At 40.0% G+C, this 19,729-nt stretch overlaps 2 protein-coding genes across 3 annotated transcripts in view; one reads left to right on the forward strand and one right to left on the reverse strand.

The window, feature by feature from the left end:
* Appl2 (adaptor protein, phosphotyrosine interacting with PH domain and leucine zipper 2) overlaps window positions 1-4,585 on the forward strand; it is a 45,846-nt gene extending 41,261 nt beyond the window's left edge. Inside the window, exons 18-21 of the mRNA XM_055627812.1 lie at window positions 1,024-1,060; window positions 1,516-1,656; window positions 2,483-2,530; window positions 3,619-4,585. Coding sequence (XP_055483787.1) covers window positions 1,024-1,060; window positions 1,516-1,656; window positions 2,483-2,530; window positions 3,619-3,753 — 361 coding nt within the window. The 3' untranslated portion in view covers window positions 3,754-4,585. The remainder of the gene's footprint in view (window positions 1-1,023; window positions 1,061-1,515; window positions 1,657-2,482; window positions 2,531-3,618) is intronic.
* Window positions 4,586-8,590: 4,005 nt separating this feature from the next.
* Window positions 8,591-19,729, reverse strand: part of Washc4 (WASH complex subunit 4) — a 61,734-nt gene continuing 50,595 nt past the window's right edge. The window contains exons 28-33 of one of the 2 annotated variants that reach the window (XM_055627843.1): window positions 19,070-19,156; window positions 17,230-17,377; window positions 14,743-14,839; window positions 13,890-14,086; window positions 13,177-13,276; window positions 8,591-10,661 (exon numbers count right to left, since the gene is read on the reverse strand). In XM_055627843.1, coding sequence (XP_055483818.1) covers window positions 10,597-10,661; window positions 13,177-13,276; window positions 13,890-14,086; window positions 14,743-14,839; window positions 17,230-17,377; window positions 19,070-19,156 — 694 coding nt within the window. In that variant the 3' untranslated portion in view covers window positions 8,591-10,596. Of the gene's footprint in view, window positions 10,665-13,176; window positions 13,277-13,889; window positions 14,087-14,742; window positions 14,840-17,229; window positions 17,378-19,069; window positions 19,157-19,729 lie in introns of both variants that reach the window. The other variant, XM_055627842.1, reaches the window with a different exon arrangement.

Here is a 19,729-nt window from a genome sequence, read left to right on the forward strand (position 1 = left end):
TGTTAGGGACCTTACCCTAAGAATTAAGATTTACAAATAAAACCCTATCTTTATAAAGCATCTGTAGAAATTGACACGCTTTAAATCCAAAATAACCTCTGCACATTTCCTTATTCTAGACATTTTTACAAACTATATTTTGCTTTTGCCTGTAAAATTTGCATCAATCCCTCAATGATAAGTATGAGATCACATGTCCTCAATTAATTTCAACACCAGAAGTAACAGAACTGTATCTCTTTACAATAATAGCAAATTCTCTAGTGCAGTGCCAAGACATATCAGCACTATCAGACAAAACTTGAAACATTAAAAACAAACAAAAGGCATTCAAAATGTATTGTTTGGGTGTGTTGTGTGCCCCTTTGGGCAAGTGTGGAGGCCAGAGGAAGTCATCAGGTGTCGGCTTCCACTGCTCACAGCCTTAGTCCTTAAGTGCCAATGAGCCGGAAGCTCGCTCCCAGCATCACCATGTCTCTAGACTGCTCAAGGCAGGAACTACAGGCACATGTAACCACATCGAGGCTGGGGGCTCTGACAGCACAGGTGCTGTTGTCCACTGAGCCATCCCCATCTCCCTTCTTTAGGGTCCTTCTTTAGAGTCCTATCACACACACACAGTTCAGTCAAAACCCTTCATTGTTCTCGCGCCACTCAAGAGTAAAATGTAGGATAAGTTGTTTCAGGACTTCAGGGCAACTAAAGCTGCTATAATGAATCTGTATGGAAGACGGTCACACAAGGTCCATCCTTGTTACAGACCGTCTACTAGGGAAGCCATAGTAGGAGTTAGTGTTCCTGTTTGCTATGGAGTCTTCCACACCAGGTATTGTGGACACACTGGTTCAGCAAAGGCAAAACCCACAGCACAGGCTCACACAAGACTGTCTCATCTTTCCCTCAGCCAGGACTTACTTTTCATATATGGGACATGTGTGTGATTTCATAATGAATGTTTATAAATTCCTCTGAGAATTTAACGTCTGATCAAGGTGTGTGATAATGAGTCTCTTATAATTTCAGGTTAATAGATCCTCAGACTCAAGTGTCAAGGGCCTGTGTAAGTACCTGGTACATCTTAATTTTATGATTAAACCTCAGTTCTCCTCTGTCCCTGGAGACCAACCTAGGCACATGACCATTTACCAAGTTACATGACCAACCCATCCTGCTATAGCACAACCTTCTCTATTTCTCTTTTTAATAGAATTGTTTTTACCTTTCTGTTTCATTTTATATATATGAATGCTCTGCATGTAGAGCTGCATACTAGAAGAGGGCATCAGATCCCAGTATGGATAGTTGTGAGCCAACATGTGGTTGCTGGGAATTGAACTCAGGTCCTCTGGAAGAGCAGACAGTGCTCTTAACCACTGAGGCATCTCTCCAGACCCCTTCTTCAAGTTTTCAATAGAAAATAATTGTTGGTTTTTAAATTCCAGTTGTGTGATTATTCATTCTGTCCTCTGTCCTGTCTCCTCCCCGACCACCAAAAAAAAAAAAAAAAAAAAAAAGTTTGACCTTACCAGTGTCACACAGTTTGCTGCTCATCAAGAAAACAAAAGACTGGTTGGTTTTGTCATCCGAGTGCCAGAATCCACAGGAGAAGAAACTCTGAGCACATACATATTTGAAAGCAACTCAGAAGGCGAAAAGGTATTTTGTCTGTCTGTCCACTGTTCCCCTCCCACACACACCTCAGTAAGACTATTTTTAATGAGCCTGGAATTGTCACTGTCCATCTGAATATCTACTTGGTTAATAATTCATGCCTCCGTCCAGACATTCAGACCTTCTACGAAGGCCCCGCTGAAAGGTTAACAATCCTAGTAACTAGGTCTGTTTGGTACCATGAAATGCTACAAAGCACTTTAATTTGTTCTTTAAAGCAGTGGTTCTCGACCTTCCTCCTGCTGCAAACTTTAATACAGTTCCTCATGTTTTTGTGACCCTCAACCATAAAGTTACTTTTGTTGCTACTTCATAACTGTAATTTTGCTATTGTTATGATCAGACAGTCTTAGGTCAAGTGACCCCTGTGAAAGGGTTGTTCTTTGGGGTCGCAACACAAAAGTTGAGAACCAGTTTTAAAGAAATTAAAGCATAAGAAATAAAAACAGAAAATAGTGTCAGAGGAAGCAAAGGAAAGAACATCAAAACTGTTCCTGTATGAAAAACATTGAACTCACCTGGTGTAGAACTTATCAAGACTAGTCCTCACAGTAAGTATTTGTTCACCACTGTGCATAGGAACATGCAGGGGGGAAATGTCCTGCTGACAGCTGGAAACAGCACAACACTTGGGTCTTTCCCTTACCTGAGATACCGTAACAGCACCCTGAAGGGCTCCTGCAGCCAGACCCTGTCTTCCCATCTGGGTGCGAGCAGACAGTAGCTTCACTGTGCTCCTCAGTGAAGGTATTTTCTGTATCATTTACCTCGTTCTACCTTTGCCAAACATTATTTTTCTTGTCTTTTACAGATATGTTACGCTATTAATTTGGGGAAAGAAATTATTGAGGTTCAAAAGGTAAGATGCATTTCAGCACTGGTTCAGTAACCAAGACATCTGTAGACACAGTAAGATTCTCAGAAAGAAAGCTGAGACTCTGTGCTCAAGTTTGGGATTTCTTTCAAGCTCTCTAACAAGATACGTATGCTCAGGTGACTCCATCTGGTAACGTCTTTCCTCTTAATTCACTAAACAGCACTGCTGCAGCTTCACTGTATTAATTTTCTTGCTTGCATTCAAACTGGCTAGAGTTCTTCTCTTTCGAATTCAGATACAAAACTTAATTCAGACTTAAAAATACTCATCAGCGGGGTGTGGTGGTGCACGCCTGTAATCCCAGCACTTAAGAGAGGCAGAGGCAGGCGATCTTTGTGAGCTGGAGGCCAGCCTGGTCTACAAACCAAGTCCAGGACAGCCAAGGCTACAAAGAGAAACCCTCTCTTGAAAAACAAAACAAGTACTCATCTGCACTGCCGCCTAGCTCCCAGCAGCACTGACAACCACCAGCCAGGAGTTGACTAGATAAGAACAGAGATGGAGAACATGTTATTCAACAGCTTACAATCTTTCATTCATCAGAGAAGCTTTTGAAGTGATTTCTAAGCTTCAGTCTGCCCAAGAGAACAGGCAAAGTAGAATGGAAGGGTCTAGATCAGAAGTGCACACACTTGCCGTGAAGGACCTTTCCTTAGGCTTGTTGGAGTCTGACTACTGAACTGTTGTAGAAAAGCAACCACGAGCAGTGTTGCTGGGCCAGTGTATAGACTGGGCTCCTGTACAACTTTTGCTAACTCCTGGTACTCAGTAAAAGACAAAAAACAAAAAGGGGGCTTAAAAGTGTAGAATACAAGTTCTGTGAAGCTTTGTGTTACCCCATAGACTCTGAAGGAGATTATAACTTGGATACATTAGTCATGGTTTGGCCAAGAGGAGAGCAGCTTAGAATCTAGAAGTAATCCCTTGCATCTCTTCAGATGCAGCCCACAGAGACAAGAATCAGGCGGAATGGGGCTACAGCACAGGACTCTGAGAGCCAAGCCACAGGGGTTAAAGTACATCTTAAGCTTTTTCTCTCTCCCCCATCTCTTAAACTCTCTTAACTTCAGGATCCAGAAGCACTGGCTCGATTAATGCTGTCTATACCACTAACCAATGATGGAAAATATGTACTGTTAAATGATGAACCAGATGGCACTGGCGGAAGTCCAAGTGAAAACAGAGGCGCAGAATCTGAAGCATAACTCACTTGGGCACCTGGGGTCAGAGCACATGGGAAGGAGAGCCACCTCCTTAAGGGGTTTTCAACTTCTCTGACGTACAGGCACACTGACCTGATTTTAGAACACCGACAATCACATGGAATGTACCCTTGGATGCCTTGGCACAGAAACTTGGGAGGGAAACAGTAAGAAATGGGTGACAGCGTGCCCACCCATCTACAAATGCTATTTTAGGTGCTTTGTGGTAAGTCTTTGCTTCAGACTATACTGTTGGGTACCCAGAATGAGAGCTCTAAAAATGCATTGTTTGCTTTATTTGGATGGCATCACTTCAGTTTCTAGAATCCTTTTTTTAAAAATGGTAAAACCCTGGATTTACAATTTGTTAAATACTAAATAGTTCCTATTAATACGATCTATTTTTGTATTTTACTTAGTTTTTTAAGTGCCTGCCATTGTGAAGATTGTGTATTTATAACCAACTTGTCTCGTGCATGAACCTTATGGCATTGCTATGCAATTTGGTCTCAAACACTAGCAGACAGCAGGTCTTTACATCAGAACTTTTCTGAACCAGCCTTCACTCAAAAGCTTCAGGTCCTCTTACATGTGGCTGCTTTTCATGGCTATTTATTCACTGTGAGCAAGGGACAGCGCTGCTAGTTCCTATTTCTCCTGAGCCAGATCTTCCTCAAAGGGACCAATGAAGCTCAGCTGTGGGGCCCGATGTGACGTTTTTACCCTTCCTAATTATGAAACAGAGATCTTGAAATCATGCAGTATACTTCATTGTAACCAACTTCAACAGCCTATCTTTGTAATAATTTAGCAATAAAAATTACTGTTTCATCTCTTTCTTTGCTTCCTGTTTTTAGATTTTTTTTTTTTTTTTTTTTTTTTTTTTTTGGTTTTTCAAGACAGGATTTCTTTGTGTAATTGGCTGGCCTGGAGCTCACTCTATAGAACAGGCTGTCCTCAAACTCGGAGATCCACCTGCCTTTGCCTCCCAAGTGCTGGGATTAAAAGCATGTGACAGCACCGGCCCGGCCGGCTTACTGTGGTTTATAGACCTTCTCTAGATGAAAACTGAAGTCTTGCTATGTGGCCCAGGCTTGCCTTGCTTCTGCTGCAGTTACAGGTGCCATGATGCCTGGCTGTCAGTGACAGTGGTAAACCTACATTTCCAGCACTTGGGGCTGAAGAAGGATGAGTTCAAGGGCCGCCTGGGCTAAAAACAAAATCTTGTCTCAAAAAACATAGGGGCTGCGGAGCTGGCTCTATGGGTAAAGTGCTTGCTGTGCAAGTGAAAGATCTTAGATGAGCTTGCTGGCCATCCAACCTAATTCTCCTCTAATTCCAACAGAGAGCCTTTCTCAAAAAGTAAAGTGGAGAGCAACCCAACACTAACCTCTGGCATGCAGATGTACTCACAATGCACTCTGACCCGTGCACACATATACCACAGACAAAAGAGACAACAAAAACTGACCACCCAAACCTAGACAACCGTATGTTAGAAGGACCCACCCTCATGTGCACCAAATCCAGCAAACTGGTCCAAATTAATCTGAAATTATATAGCTGAAAATTAGCTCACAAATACCTTATAAGTTTCTGTAACACAACTGTTCTGTCAGTTAAGTTTTCTGGTGAGTTGCAAGAACTACGGTCACCTAAACTTCTCTTGCTCAGAACTTTCAGTGAGGGGTCAAGGAGATGAGGCTCAGGATAACTAAGCTGAAAACTAAAACACTGGGGCTTTGGCTCAGAGGCACAGCACCTGTCTGTCATGAACAGTTCAATTCCTGGTTCTGTGCACAGCAAACACTGAAGTACTACACAGACTGGTTAAGAGAAATCAAGCCATGCGAGCCCTGAAGTGAACGTAAAACGACTATACTGAAACTAACCATGCAAAGGCCATGACAGAACAAAACAGTAACTGAGTAGAGACAGCCAAACACAGAAGACCAAGAACCTAAATAAAGAAAATGAAAGCATTTCGTAGGTTACAAGGGCTTGGAAACAAATGTGCTCAGTCTCAAATAATCAGGAAGTGAAAGCCACATATACATAGCAGATGGCAGAAATAAAGTAATGGGTCTTGCCCATAAAAGGCATGGGCATCAGTTCCAGGTTCTAAGTGCAATCCAAAGTCTACCTGTCCTAACACCCATGCCTCAGGACACATGAAAATGGTCACATAATCCCAGATACAGAAACCCAGTTACCAAAAACAAAACAAAACCCAAAAATATTGTCATGCATGTAACCGGATAGGAGAAGGAAAATTTAATCCACTATACCTATGGATCAACAGGAAAGAACTTCAGAATACTGAACTAAAGGCATAAAATCAGAATAGAGCATCTCTATTAACTGAACTGTATTACTTGGGAAAACAGCTGTGAAGAGCCAAGGACAGAGAACCACCAGATCCCACCAGAGGAGGAGCAGCTGTGGGACCTTCTAGGGTAGGTGGTAGGACTAGTTCTCATACAGTCTAAGCCAGAAGCAATGGGTGACTTGGTCCTTTGTCTCAACTAACCAAATTCACACTAATGTTAAAAGCACTGAAAGACTGCCATGTGCCCAACTGAAAGGAGGGAAGGACCTTTGCAGAAGCCAGCAACCTGTCAATTTCCATTCCCAGTATGAGGCTAGTCTTCACTTTCAGCCTGCCTTCTTTAGGTTGCATTTTCTGCAGATTCTATAAAGATTAAGCGCTTAAATAATTCATAGAGCTTATGGATGCTTAGCCCCAGCACACAATGAAAGCACTGTACCCTGCCCACAACCTACAGGGATTAGGGACCACCACACTCATAATCAATGCATTCTACCGATGGAAAGCGAGACAACCTAAACATTACTCTAGCTAACATGAATAGCACTGTATACCCGCAAACTAAACTTCCCTAAGTACTGAGTACCATCTCTTCCTTTTCTGAGACAGTCTCCCCATCTAACCCAGGCTGAACTCCGGGTTTTTATCCCAAGTGCTCTTAGAATATGGCATCTGTCACCATGCCTAGCTCTACAGTACTGTATAAAGTGTTTAGTATATAAAGTGCTTTACATAAAAACAGTCCCTGGAGACCTTTGGGCTAAATACTACTATATTGTCCCAACTTCCAGTAGAGGATATGAAGCCAAGACAGGGTCAGTAACCTGGCTTCTAGGCAAGTCAAGATTTGAACTCATCTAGCTCCAGAGTCTATGCTTCTAACCACTTACCATGTGACAGGTGTGTGACCTCAGACACAAAGCAATCTCCAAATGGTCTTAATTTTGAAGTGTCCTTTGCAATGGTCTTAATTTTTAAAATTTAAATTTTCAAAATGGCATTAACTTTGGAGATAATTGCAATACCAGAGAGAAGTATTTTTTTTAATGCTGCATTACCTTTTGTGCAAATTTTCCGAAGATTAAATACTTTAGTAATGTTTTTATATGTCTGTGCTTAAGGATATTTTAATTCCCTTCACCTTAATGGGGGCATTACTAAAAATATTTCACCACACATAGACCTTTAAATATATTTATAGTTCTTAAGCATGTTCCAAAATTATGTCCTATCTGTATCAACCGGAAGATAAATTTCATCTATATTCTTGGGTGTACTTTCACTGATGGGAACTGCAGCTATCCAGCAGGGAAAGTGGTAAAGAGCCACACCACTGAAATGGAGAGGGGAAATAAAAACCTACCTATAGGCTTACCTTTTTCTATATAATCAACTACATGTAAGTATTTACTTTGTATAAGCTGAATGCTAACTGCTATCATCACCTACAAAGTCTCATGACTTTGCGTAATTACTACGTTTCTACTTGTTTTAGAGGATCCTTTCATTTTTTACAAGCCTATTAAACTGTTTCTAAATTGTAAGTCCTTGGTCCTAAACAAAGGACTGCAGTCTGAAATATCTGTCATATAATGCTGGAGAGAGACTTATTCCAAACTAAAGCTGAGCAACTCTAGTTATTCTTCACCCCAGCAGCCTAGCACAGAAGCTCTGTGTGGCCACAGTCCCACATCTTCATTTTATCAGTGAATTGCTACATAAGAAAAAAAGAGGCAAAAATTATTTCTTTCCCAGCATAGGATTCAACAGGATTCAGTTCCCTGCCTCCACCATCTCCACACCAGCTGGATTTGGTGGCATGCACGTGTAACCCCAGCATGTGGGAAGCCACGTCAACAGCATTGTTGACTTTAAGGTCAGGCTGAGCTACAGAGAACAAGATTCCAAAGGAAAATAAAAACCCTGTGTATTAGGATTTCAAAAAAATTCCTGATTCTAAACTGCCAACAGTCACTTTTAACATGTCACAGACATGTTAACTCGGGCTTCCTTTCTAGGACTAGGAAACAAAATACCTGGACACTGGGTCTTTTTAGTTAATGGTATCAACCTAACCCAGCAGTGGTGGCACGTACCTTTAATCCCAGCACTTTCGAGGCAGAGGCAGGCAGATCTCTGTGAATTCAAAGTCAGCCTTGTCTACAGCATGAGTTCCAGGACAGCCATGGCTACACAGAAAAACCATGTCTTGGAGGAAAAAAAAAAGAATCATCCTGTGAATAATCAATTATCTATAAAGGAAAATTCGTTATCTGGAATACACAGACGTGCAATCCCAACTCATACTTGAAAGTTTTTGCCTATGTGCATATGTATTTTATGTAAGGGAACCTCAGGAAGGTCATCAAGTACTACTGTTCATGGACAGGGTACTGCTCAGCAGCAGACTGCTGTCTAGGTTCAGTCCTCAGTTCCGCACGACCATCAAAAAACACATAAAAACCCACTGGCTGAAGACATTCAATTCTGCACATAAACATCCAAGGGAAGGACAGTTTTAAACCTGTATTTATTAATGTTTTATTATACATACTGTATTCTATTAGAGCTGGGCAAAGGAGACCCCACTCAAGTGAGATAACAAACTTGAAGTCTTTTACAAAATCTAATTAGAACTGACAATGTTATGGTTAGTTCTTAATTCCTGAGAATTTGAACATCATTAAGTTTTCTGTGAATTTACAACAAAACACTCATGTTAATATTTAAATTACAATGTCTGAAAAAATATTGTTAGCAAGGAAAACCATCATCCAATGTATACATTAACTCAAGTATGAATACACTGAAGCCCTGTTGCTCTGCAGTTTAATACCATTTAAATACTTCTCTCTTCAGAGATTTTATTTCAAATACATGTACTATAATTTGTCCAGACTGTAGTGACATTATTTTTAACTAAATGTAAAATTTAAAGGTAACAATTATCTGTCACTTTCTTCCCAATTTTAAAGGTTCAGGGAGTCAGCATATAAGCTCTAATGTGCAAGAATAATGAACAAAGAACATTTTTTTAAAAGAGAAAATATGGGTACTATAAAATGGTGACTAATCTGATATAATCAAATCCAGTATCATTAATATAAACATTTATAATAATGAAAATATAAATTATTAATTATGCAGCATGCTTTAGGGCCATCTCTACAGTTAGTATTACAAATATTAAACACCTTTAATCCATCCTTTGCTCATAATTCTCTAAGCCATGTTTACATAATAAAAAAAAAAAAATCCCACTCTATCCTGTTCCTTCTGACTTAACAGTCAAGGTATTTAGCTGGGACTGAGAAAAAGTCACCCAGTCCAGGTAGGGCACTGTGTCTCCACTCCCAAAGCTAAAACCAAGGAATAATGTCACAATTCTAAGTGTTAGGATTACTTGCAAGATGTATCCAAAAGAAATAGTTAAGCAGGCAATTAAAAAAAAAAAAAAAAAGCATTTCCAAAATAATGTTTGTATTACATTTAAAGTTTTAAACCTTCCTTTTCATCCCAAAGGCATCATTTAATTATATGTTCAAAAAAAGGCCATGATTAATCCACTTAACTATTAACTAGCATACCTTTATAAAAATAAAGCTAGTAGCTTGTTGGGAACTAAATTTACTCAAAATCTTTCTTCTTTTACAATCAGTAAGAGACTTAATAGTTTTATTCTCACAGTGGTAAATTACTGAAAGCCTGTTGTAGTGCAGTTATTATTTAAGCTTATGTCTTAGATTACACTTGATTTAAAGTAAAAATCTGTCTTAACTGCCACCAATATTTAAATTTAAGGTAATGAATAAACCTGAGTTTGGATGTAGGACAATCACTCTTTTTTCCCAGAATCACAGAGTGCCTTCAAACCTAGTGAAGCTTCAAGTGGGAGTCTATGGCTTAATCTGAGTTTTCTTTGACTATTAAGTAAATATTAAATTTAAAGCAGTTATTGGAGGATAAATGTTCCCAAAGCAATGTAAACTATTATCAAATGTCTCACCAAAGACATCAGCAGCTCCTGTGAGTCATATGGAGTGGAACAACACAGGAAGGATTACTAGCTGGTCACACTGCATCCCTAGATCAACGCATCCCTCACATTCTCTGACACAGATGCTTCAGGAATTTCAAGTTCAACTCTTCAAATTGCGTATTTACTGGCTGTGTAGAGTGTATGCACTGACTTTTCCATGACTTGAGACCAACATGGACCAAAGATATACACAAATTACAAACACACAGTACAGGAGATGGAGGCGATGGTTTAGGGATCTGGACCTGTCCTTCGACATTTTCACGTCAGAGAGTTTCGCAGGAGCATCTTCAGCCTACATTCCAAAGATCCAATCTTACTATCTGCTTCTCAGCCCTTGGAAACTAGAGCCTTAGAAATAAAGTGGGCTTGATTCCAGGGCCCTGCCATACAGAGTTCTCAGATGTGACCTAGGAAATGACAGCTTGTCAAGCAGTTTATAGCATGTCAGTGGGAAAGTCCTGGTGATTTCATATCATCATTTCACAACAGGGTCTGCAGACACAGTGCTCTCTGGAACATCTCCATTGCTTGTTTTAGTTTCTTCTGAAAGCAGGAGTAAAAATATTAACGGAAAGATGAATGTCAATTTTAAGAAAACAATTTGGGAAAAGCTATACTCCTAAATGTCAATTTATAAAGTTGCATCCATGAAATATTTTTCTGACATCACAAATTATACTAGCTTGTTTACTAAATATGTTAAGAAATCTTCCTTCTGTCCAGCTGGGCCAGACAAGAAATCACCTTTCTGATATACTACAATTACTGGTGGAAACATGACTGGCGTGTATGTATCACAATATCCAGATGAGTAACTTGCCATCAGTCCAGAGCATTTACTTTACTTATTCTGGATGTATAGTGCGGGTGTATGTGTGCACGTGTGTGTGCATGTGTGCAAACACGTGCATATGGAAGCCAGAAACTGACAAGGCGTGTCCACCTCTTCTTTTTCCTCATTTTTTAAATTTAAATTTATTTTCTATGTATGGGTATTTTGCCTACATGTATGCCTTGTGTCCAAGGAGGGCAGAAAAGGGCACTGGATCCCTTGGAACTAGAGTTACACATGGCTATGAACCCAAACCCGGGTTATCTGAAAGAGTAACAAAACAGTAATAAAAGCCAGTGCTTTTGTCTACGGAGACCTTCCTCCAGCTTCTCCTCGTTTTTCAAAGTAGGGTTTCCAATAGGACCTGGAGCTTTCTGCTTGGCTAGATTGGCTAGCCACTGAACCCCCAGGGGTGAAGTGGGTTTGCAGACATGCCACCATGCCTGGCTTTTACCTGAATGCAGGAGCTCCAAACTCAGGTTCCATAAGCATTTTTCCTACTGAGCCATCTCCCAGACCCTTACCTTATTTCCTGAGACTTTGCAAGCCAGACTGGTATAGAGCTTAATACATAACCTATACATAACTCAGTGATCTTTCTGCTTCAGCCTCCCAAATACAAAGATTACAGGCATGAGCCATTGTATCCAGTTTTAGTTCTTCGGTTTTTGTTTGTTTTTTTTTTTTTTTTTTTTTTTTTTTTCTTTTTTGGTTTTTCAAGTCGGGTTTCTCTGTATAGGGAAGCCTGGCCTCAAACTCAGAGATCCTCTTGCCTCTGCCTCCCAAGTGCTAGGATTAAAGGTATGCACTACCACCGCCCGGCCATAATTTATTTTTAGAACAGTCATTTTATTATTTGTGCAAATAAATCTTGGTACTTTGTACAAACTGTCTTGTACTCATTTTATACATTAGCAGATGACAATTAATTGACTAATGCAGTAAACAGTTCTCATCACTTGAGTAGCTCAGCAGTCTTAAAAACAGACTGAGCGGGCATGTGAGTATCAACATCAAGCACTTCCGTAACAGAACTGCTTGTTCCCTGAAGCACAAGACAAAGCAAGGAGCACCAGGGTAGGAGCCCAACAGCCAGGGAGGCTGCTGCTCTCTTCATGCCTCAGGCCTCACAGCAAATGCATAGCCCACCTGCAGCCTGCTAAGTCACGACATGAAATGCCTTAGCAAAGCCAAAGCAACAACTGTTTTTTTTTTCACCATTTAGATGGTCCCAGGTCACATTTGAGATACATCTGCCTGCTTATGTTATCTTGAACAGACACCCAAACAACAGTATAGACAAGCTGTCATTTTATATAGACTAAGCATCTGGAATCATTTTTAAGCACATCCTTGTAAATGCAGATTTTAAAAATACCTGGATGTGCTTCTAATCCCTAACGCTGATAAGTGACACTTAACAGACACAACACTGACAAAATATACTACCTCACATGAAGGTCACCCAGATGAGCTGCTCTGCTCATCATAAAAACGGGGAAGGGGCACCTTCAAGTATAAAATGACAAAATAGTAAGAATCACTTTATTTTATGAAAATATTTTACCTCTCAATTCATGAAAACTAACATACAGACAAGAAAAACAATAAAAAAAACCTCTATGCTACTTAGTTCCTATACCTACATAAGTTTCATAATTTCCACAACAGAAAAAAGGAACCATCTATTCCATGTCGAGTCTTGAGAGAAATGGAGACATTAGCTGTGAAACACTGAGCAAGGCTCTTCCACAATGCATAAAGTGTGTAAGCCTCACCATCCCACAGAGTGGAGTGGGCACAAGGCTTTCCTTAGTGGCTCACTAGAAACTCTCAGGCACAGCATTCTCCGCTGCATGGGTTTTCCAGGACCTCACCATGCAAAGTGAATGCTCTTTATCATGACCTCAACAGCCCAGGGACTTTACACCTCCTGAATCGCCACTGTCAACTCATTCATCTATACAGCACAGCTGTTTGCAGCTGCAGTTAAACAGCTTCCTTCCCTCCTCCTTCCTTCTCACCTCATACAGGCTTGAGGAGTGAAACAGAAACAGCTTGTTCAATGTGCTTCTGTTAAAAGAACTACACCATGGCCTAAGAAATACGTGTAACCCATACAGGGTAGTAACAGATTCATTCCTAGGGCTATACTGTTTTCCAAAAGATTAAGAAAAGTAGAAATCAGACAAGAAAGTGGGGCTTAAGTCCAGACTCACTAACCTTCCTTCTCTTTCTTTTCTTGGTTCTCTTCAGCCGCAGTCTTGTCTGCTCTAAAGAAAATTCTTGCACTGCTCAGTGAGAAATACAGCAGTTCAAATTCCTACATGAGAAGATTTAAATAAAAAAGGAAAGACTTATAACAAAACACAAAGTAGGATTTTAATGTCTCTAAAGTGACCTCTAAGTACCCTGGCCATTCTCATGCACATTTGTGTCTAGTGTGTGACCAAACCTGTTCACACATGTCACTGGGTATCTGTGCAAGTGGGTTTGTGTGTGATAGGCTAAAGTTGAAGTCAGGTGTGCTCCTTGACCAACTGTCTACTTTCCATATCAAGCTATGGTCTTTCATTTGAACCAGGGTTCACCAATTCTGGATAGACTAGCGAAGCAGCTTGCTGGAAGGCACTTCTTGCACCTGCCTTCCAAGTGCTGGGTGGGATTACAGGAAACTATGCCTTCCTAGCTTTTACACGGGTCTAGGGATCTGAACCCTAGTCCTTAGACCTGTAGGACAAGAATCATTTGATCCACTGAGTCATCCTGCCTAACCTGATCTACTTTCTTTTATGATGACATTGCTTCCAAATATCAGTTCTAACATACATTCTTTTTACTGCTGTTATCTCACTTGCTAAAATGAGAATTCCATATGGCTCCAGATATCAAAAGAATGCACATAAAAAGTTAGTCAGAGGCTTTGGCTCCACTACCTGTAGATAGACCTCCAGTCGCTTCTGCGTAAGGTTCATAGTTTGCAGCAGTTTTTCATCTTGACTAGTTGACTGGACACTCTGCTGCTTAGCTACTGCTCTTATCTCCTTTATGTATTTTTCTCTAACAGACTGGAACCAATGAAGTGAATCAAATTCCTGGTACTGATCCAGAAGCTTTAAGGTATAGGCCACACCTACAGCCATTAGCAAAAACAAAATTTAAATTACAATGAGTACAGAAGTTCTTTTTGTCTCCTGCACCTGTAGGTCCAAGAACTGAGCTAGCCACTTGAATCAGCACTTTCAAATCACATTTCACAGCAAAAATGGCAACGTTAACGAGAGTTTCTTCTAGGTTCTGCTTTAAAAAAAAGTTAGAAGTATTTAAAAACTGAAGAAATAACAAGAACAAAATAATACTATCTTAGACATCATCAGGAAACCGGAAGAAAGAAAAAAAGGAAGGAAGGAAGGAAAGAAGGAAGGAAGGGAGGGAGGGAGGGTCTGTTCATGATACAAACTTCCAAAGCTGAACAGACAGACAGAAGAGAAATGAGGAAATTATAGAGGCACTGATGAAACTAAACGTAAGATGTAAAAACAAAACAAGACAAAAAAACACAACATAGAGAGCCCAAATAGAAGGACAAACAGTAAGCTACATAAATAGCATTGAATAACAGTACAAATGATGGAAAGCCCCTTATTTAAAAGCAAGCACTAACAGCAAGCACTGCTGAGGGAAAGGGTCTACTGCAAGACACACGTAAACCTATTTCCAGGCAGTTTTTCTAAGAGCCCACTTTAAAGTAAACACAAAATTGGTGGGAAATAGTTCTATTAAGCTTACCCATGGCAAAACCATCATCAGTAAATGCAGCTCCTATTTTGTTTTTTTTATTTAGTTTCTCTTTGCAACTTATAGAATGTTCAACAAAGTTGAGAGTCTAAAATGAGACAAGATGCAGAAAAACAATTGAGCTAACAAAATTTGCTAAAGTTAACACTTGCTTCAGGTAAACTGTCTCGTGGTGAGCACACAAATCCAGGTAAGTGACTCTTGAGGGCTTGTCTTCCAAAGGAGAATTCCCTCCTTTGGTACTTACTGCCAGCACAGGGCTCACTGGAAGTTACTGTGCACAGTTTAGAGTGAAACATTGAATCTTGGAAGTATGTAAACCCCATGCAAGCACAAGGAAACATGGGGAGCAGAAACTATTTCAGTTTACCTCAAAACATAAGCACTTTTAACAAAGCAATCCTTCTGTCTGCCTTCAGTTCATCTTAAAATACTACTTATCTTTTATTTTTGTTTGTTGGATTTTTGGTTTTGTTTCTTGTTTGTTTGTTTTTTTCAAAACAAGGTTTCTCTATGTAGCCCTAACTGTCCAGGACTCGCTTTGTAGACCAGACTGGCCTCAAACTCACAGAGATCTTCCTGTCTCTGCCTCCCCTGGTGCTGGAATTATAGGAATAAGCCACTGCACCCGGCTTAAAATACTACTTATTTAGTTGTGGCTTTTACTACCTACAATCATGACAATCACAATTTGTGAAATTGTTACCATCATCCATTTAAATCTTTTTTCTGGCAGCTCATCTGAACTGCTCTTAGTCTATTATATAACTGAATGTTTTTGTTTTTGTTTTTTAAATCCAGACTGTTCCCAAGTTTCAGCAATGACTTCACACCTGCCTACCATGGCCTGAATATAATGCTCTCCAGACTAACAAAACAGGGGGAGAATCCCAAGTACACACAGTATTACCAAATAACAATCATTTATCCTGGGCACTTAGCAGATGTATATGAGCACCTCTGCCACATCGGTTATAAAAACTAATAGTAAACAATGGATATATAAAATACAAAATATTTAAAAAAAGAAAGGTGCTCAGCAGTGGGTAACAATTTCTAATATACTATGTAATTAATGATTACATAGTGTAATTGTTAATACATAATTAATGATTCAGGGGAAGAGTTTTTTATTTTGAGCATTTAAAAATTTTTTCTTTAACTTGTTTTTATGTGTATGTATGTTTGCATGCATGCATAAATTCACACACACTATATATATACAACATGTTTAATATGTACAATATGTTATATATACATTAATATACAGGTTCCATACGCATACAGAGCCCATGGAAGTTAGAAGAAGATGTCAGATCCTGGGACTATCGATGCAAACTGTCCTGAGCTGCCAGTTAGGTGCTTGGAATCAAACCCTCTTCCTCTGGAAGAGCAGCCAGTGCTTGTAACTACTGACCAATCTCTCCAGCACTTTTTGTTGTTATTGCTATTTTAAGACACGACTGAATATAGTTCAGGCTAGCAGGGATAACTTTTAACTCTAAACCATCCTATTTCTACCTACCTCCAAAAACCAAAGATTACAAGAATGGGCTACCACATCCAGGGTAGGCAGTGCTGGGGACAGAGCCCAGGAACTCATGCATGTTAGAGAAGCACTCCATGGAGTAAGCCACATTCCAAACTATGAAAACCTTCTCTCATTTTTTTTTTTAAGATTTATTATTTATGCAGTATTCGGCCTACATGTGTGCCTATGCACCAGAAGAGGGCACCAGATCTCACTATAGATGGTTGTGAGCCATCATGTGGTTGCTGAGACTTAAACTCAGGACCTTGGGAAGATCAGCCAGTGCTCTTATCTCTGAGCCATCTCTCCAGTCTGAAAACCTACTCTTGATCCAAGTCACATGTAATAAAAAGCTATCATATGCCTGTGAGTGTTCAGATTTTAAAGGTATCCACTACAAATTTTGAATGAAAGATGTAGTACAGAAGTGTTCTAAGAACAAATTTACTGTTAATAGATACCTTTTAAACTCTACTTCTCTCACTGCAACAATTGCTTTTATAATGTAATTTTTAATAATTTGAGCTATTTTAGAAGAAAACATTTTAGGAGGAAGCACTACAAAATTTATTTTAGGTGCTAATATTTACAACTAAAAAGAGATGTTATCCCCCAAAGCAAGCTTTTAAAAGCTATGTTGGAACAAACTACGCTATAATAAGTTAATCTATGTTAAACATTTAAAATGATTACATGGTGTAATTCCGTATAAATAGACTATGGCACACAGGTGTGTCAAATAACTGACAATCACTAGATTTCTCTTGCCATTCCAAGTAAGAACCTTTCCGCTATAACCCTTCAGCACAGCTGGCAAGTCTGAGCTCTAGGCCACAAGCTGACATGATCTCACTAAAAGCGAGGAGGTGTGAGTACATGTCGTGCTCTGGGGACTGGGTCTGTACTAACACCTGTAACAAGTCATTTCTAGTTTTGAGGATACTCACGAGAGGAGGGACAATGATATAGAAATTTCGGAGATGAATATTCTTTGGCCTTCGAAATTCTGGAGCAAAAACATCTACAAGCATTTTGAAATATTCTGTGCCTTCAGCAGAGTTTCGTGTATGATCACTGAGGACTGAGTCCAAATGCCTATAAAACAAAACAAAACAAAACAATTATTGGTTCCTGCTCAAAGGTAGAGCTTCTTAAAAATCCAGGTCTCTCATTAGGTTAGGTAATGCCACTGCAAATCAGGAAACAGCATAAAATTTCCTTGGACTTCAGAATCAACAGAAACTTCATCCCTAAAATAGAATAATAAAGCATCCTAGGGCTTAAAAGTCATTTGTATTTCTTCTTCTTTTGCATTTATTTATTGTGTTCATACACACACGTGCATGACTATGCATGTGCCACACACATGTGCACACACTCATATACAAGCTAGAGAACAACCTGCAGGAGTCAGTGTCCTCTTTTCACCATGTTGGTTCTGAGAGTGAAACTCACATTAGGCTAGGTGGCGAGTGCTCTGACTTGCTGAGCATCTCACCAACCATTTTCAAACACGAGTGTGAGAGTTCGTGTAGGTGTGCATCCATGTGCTGGTGCATGCGAGTACATCAAATGTAAAGATCAGAGAGCAACCTGCAGGAGTTGGCTTCCTCCTTTCACCATGTGGGTTCTGAGCCTGGAATTCAAGTCAACAAGCCTGGCAGCAAGCACCTGAACTAGCTGTTAGCTGGCTTCTACCTGAGAACCCATGTTCACTGTAAACACAGTCTGCTGTGTTAAACCTCCTCACTGATGCCTCTCTGCCCCTGCTTACCCTCAACCTCTTTGGCTGGGGGACTAAGTAGAACCAGTACTACTCTCAACCCCCACCAGTGGAGGTTCTTTAAGAGTCGCACACTGCACCTACAGCTGCTCTTCATCCTGTGACAGGGCCACTGTGGTCAGCAGGAAATGAAGAGAACTGCGCTGAACACCTAAGCTACTGAGCAGCACGGCTGGGCAAAAGCACACTGCTGCAGTGTGCCCTGTGCTTGCCCTGTGGGTCTCCAGGCTGGATTCGAGCGGCTCCCTGCTGCCCCTGCCCAGCATCCCTACAGTCATGGTGCATACTGCTTATGTTGAAAAAGAACCAAATTAAAAAACAAGGAATATGGTTCAATCGAATGCTTACTATTTTTATAACATCATAAAGCTTAAAGTTAAAATTACTTGGATCAAGGACCATCTGTATATTCAACTTTCTTTTTTTTAAAATAATTATTTTTTAATTTTACATGCACTACTGTTTTGCCTTCATGTACGTCTGTGGGTGTCAGATCTTGGAGTTACAGACAGTTCTGAACTGCTTTGTGAGTGTTGGGAATTGAACCCAGGGTCCTCTGGAAGAGCAGTCAGTGCTCTTAACTGCTGGGCCATCTTTCCAGCCCCTTATTCAACTCTTTCTTAAAAATAAGCACCCACTAACTTCTCAGCCACCACCCAGAGTCTCCACATGGCTGCTGGGAAGGAACTGAAGTCCTTCACAACAGCAGCAGGTGCTCTTCACCACGGAGCCATGTCCTTGGCCCTGGATGAATTAACTTCACTGAGGTTCTGGGTACCAGCTAAGGGCAGGCTTCAGGCAGGGTCATGTGACAAACAGCTGCATGTGCACAGCGTGTCCCAGAAGGTCCCCTTTTGGTCAGGTTGGAAAGGTCTTAGAATACTGTAGTCTTTTTAAAAACAACATGTTTCCAAAGTTGAGACTACAAAACACATTTTTTTTGCCTTCCGGTCTTGTCTGGTGTAAGCACGTTCTAACACCCCAACTGTGGCCGCTCCGTTTACCTGGCTGCTCTAAGTGTTTCTTCTGCAAGCCCTTCTTCCTTCACGAGCTCTTCAAAACTCACAATGTCTTCAAGATCCGGCACAAATCTATGTGAGAATTTGAGAAGGAATTCATGGGGGCAAGTAAAATATATACAACCAACACATTTCTGAAAAGTACCATGGAACACCAGAAGTTAAGTATGAATTTAGGAAAAGCTTTGCATTTCAAGTAGTACTGTTAATATCACTTTAGTTCCAAATCAAATTTTTTTATGTGATCACATTCTGATATTCAAAATCATGCAACTTTTACATTCACTAATTATGCTGATAAAAAATTAATATACTTAAGAGAAATATTTTCAAAATAGTGTGTAAATTTTGTGGGCACACATATATAAACATATACACAGATATATACACATACCCTTCTTAAAAATTTCTTTACAGATTTATTTCTATTTTATGTGTATGAGTATTTGCTTCCTGTGTGTCTAGACACCATGCTTGTGGAGGCTGAAAGAAGCTGTTAGATCCCCTGGAACTGGAATGATAGCCAATTATTTGCACCATATGGCTACTGGGAACGGACCTAAGTACTCTGAAGGAGTAACTGCTGAACCATTTCCCTAGTCCCATAATATAATCTTAAAATATCAGAGAAAAAAAAAATTCCTC

This window comes from Psammomys obesus, unplaced genomic scaffold (genome assembly GCF_907164565.1).
Source record: "Psammomys obesus unplaced genomic scaffold, mPsaObe1.curated_primary_1811, whole genome shotgun sequence".
NCBI classification, from domain to species: Eukaryota; Metazoa; Chordata; class Mammalia; order Rodentia; family Muridae; genus Psammomys; species Psammomys obesus.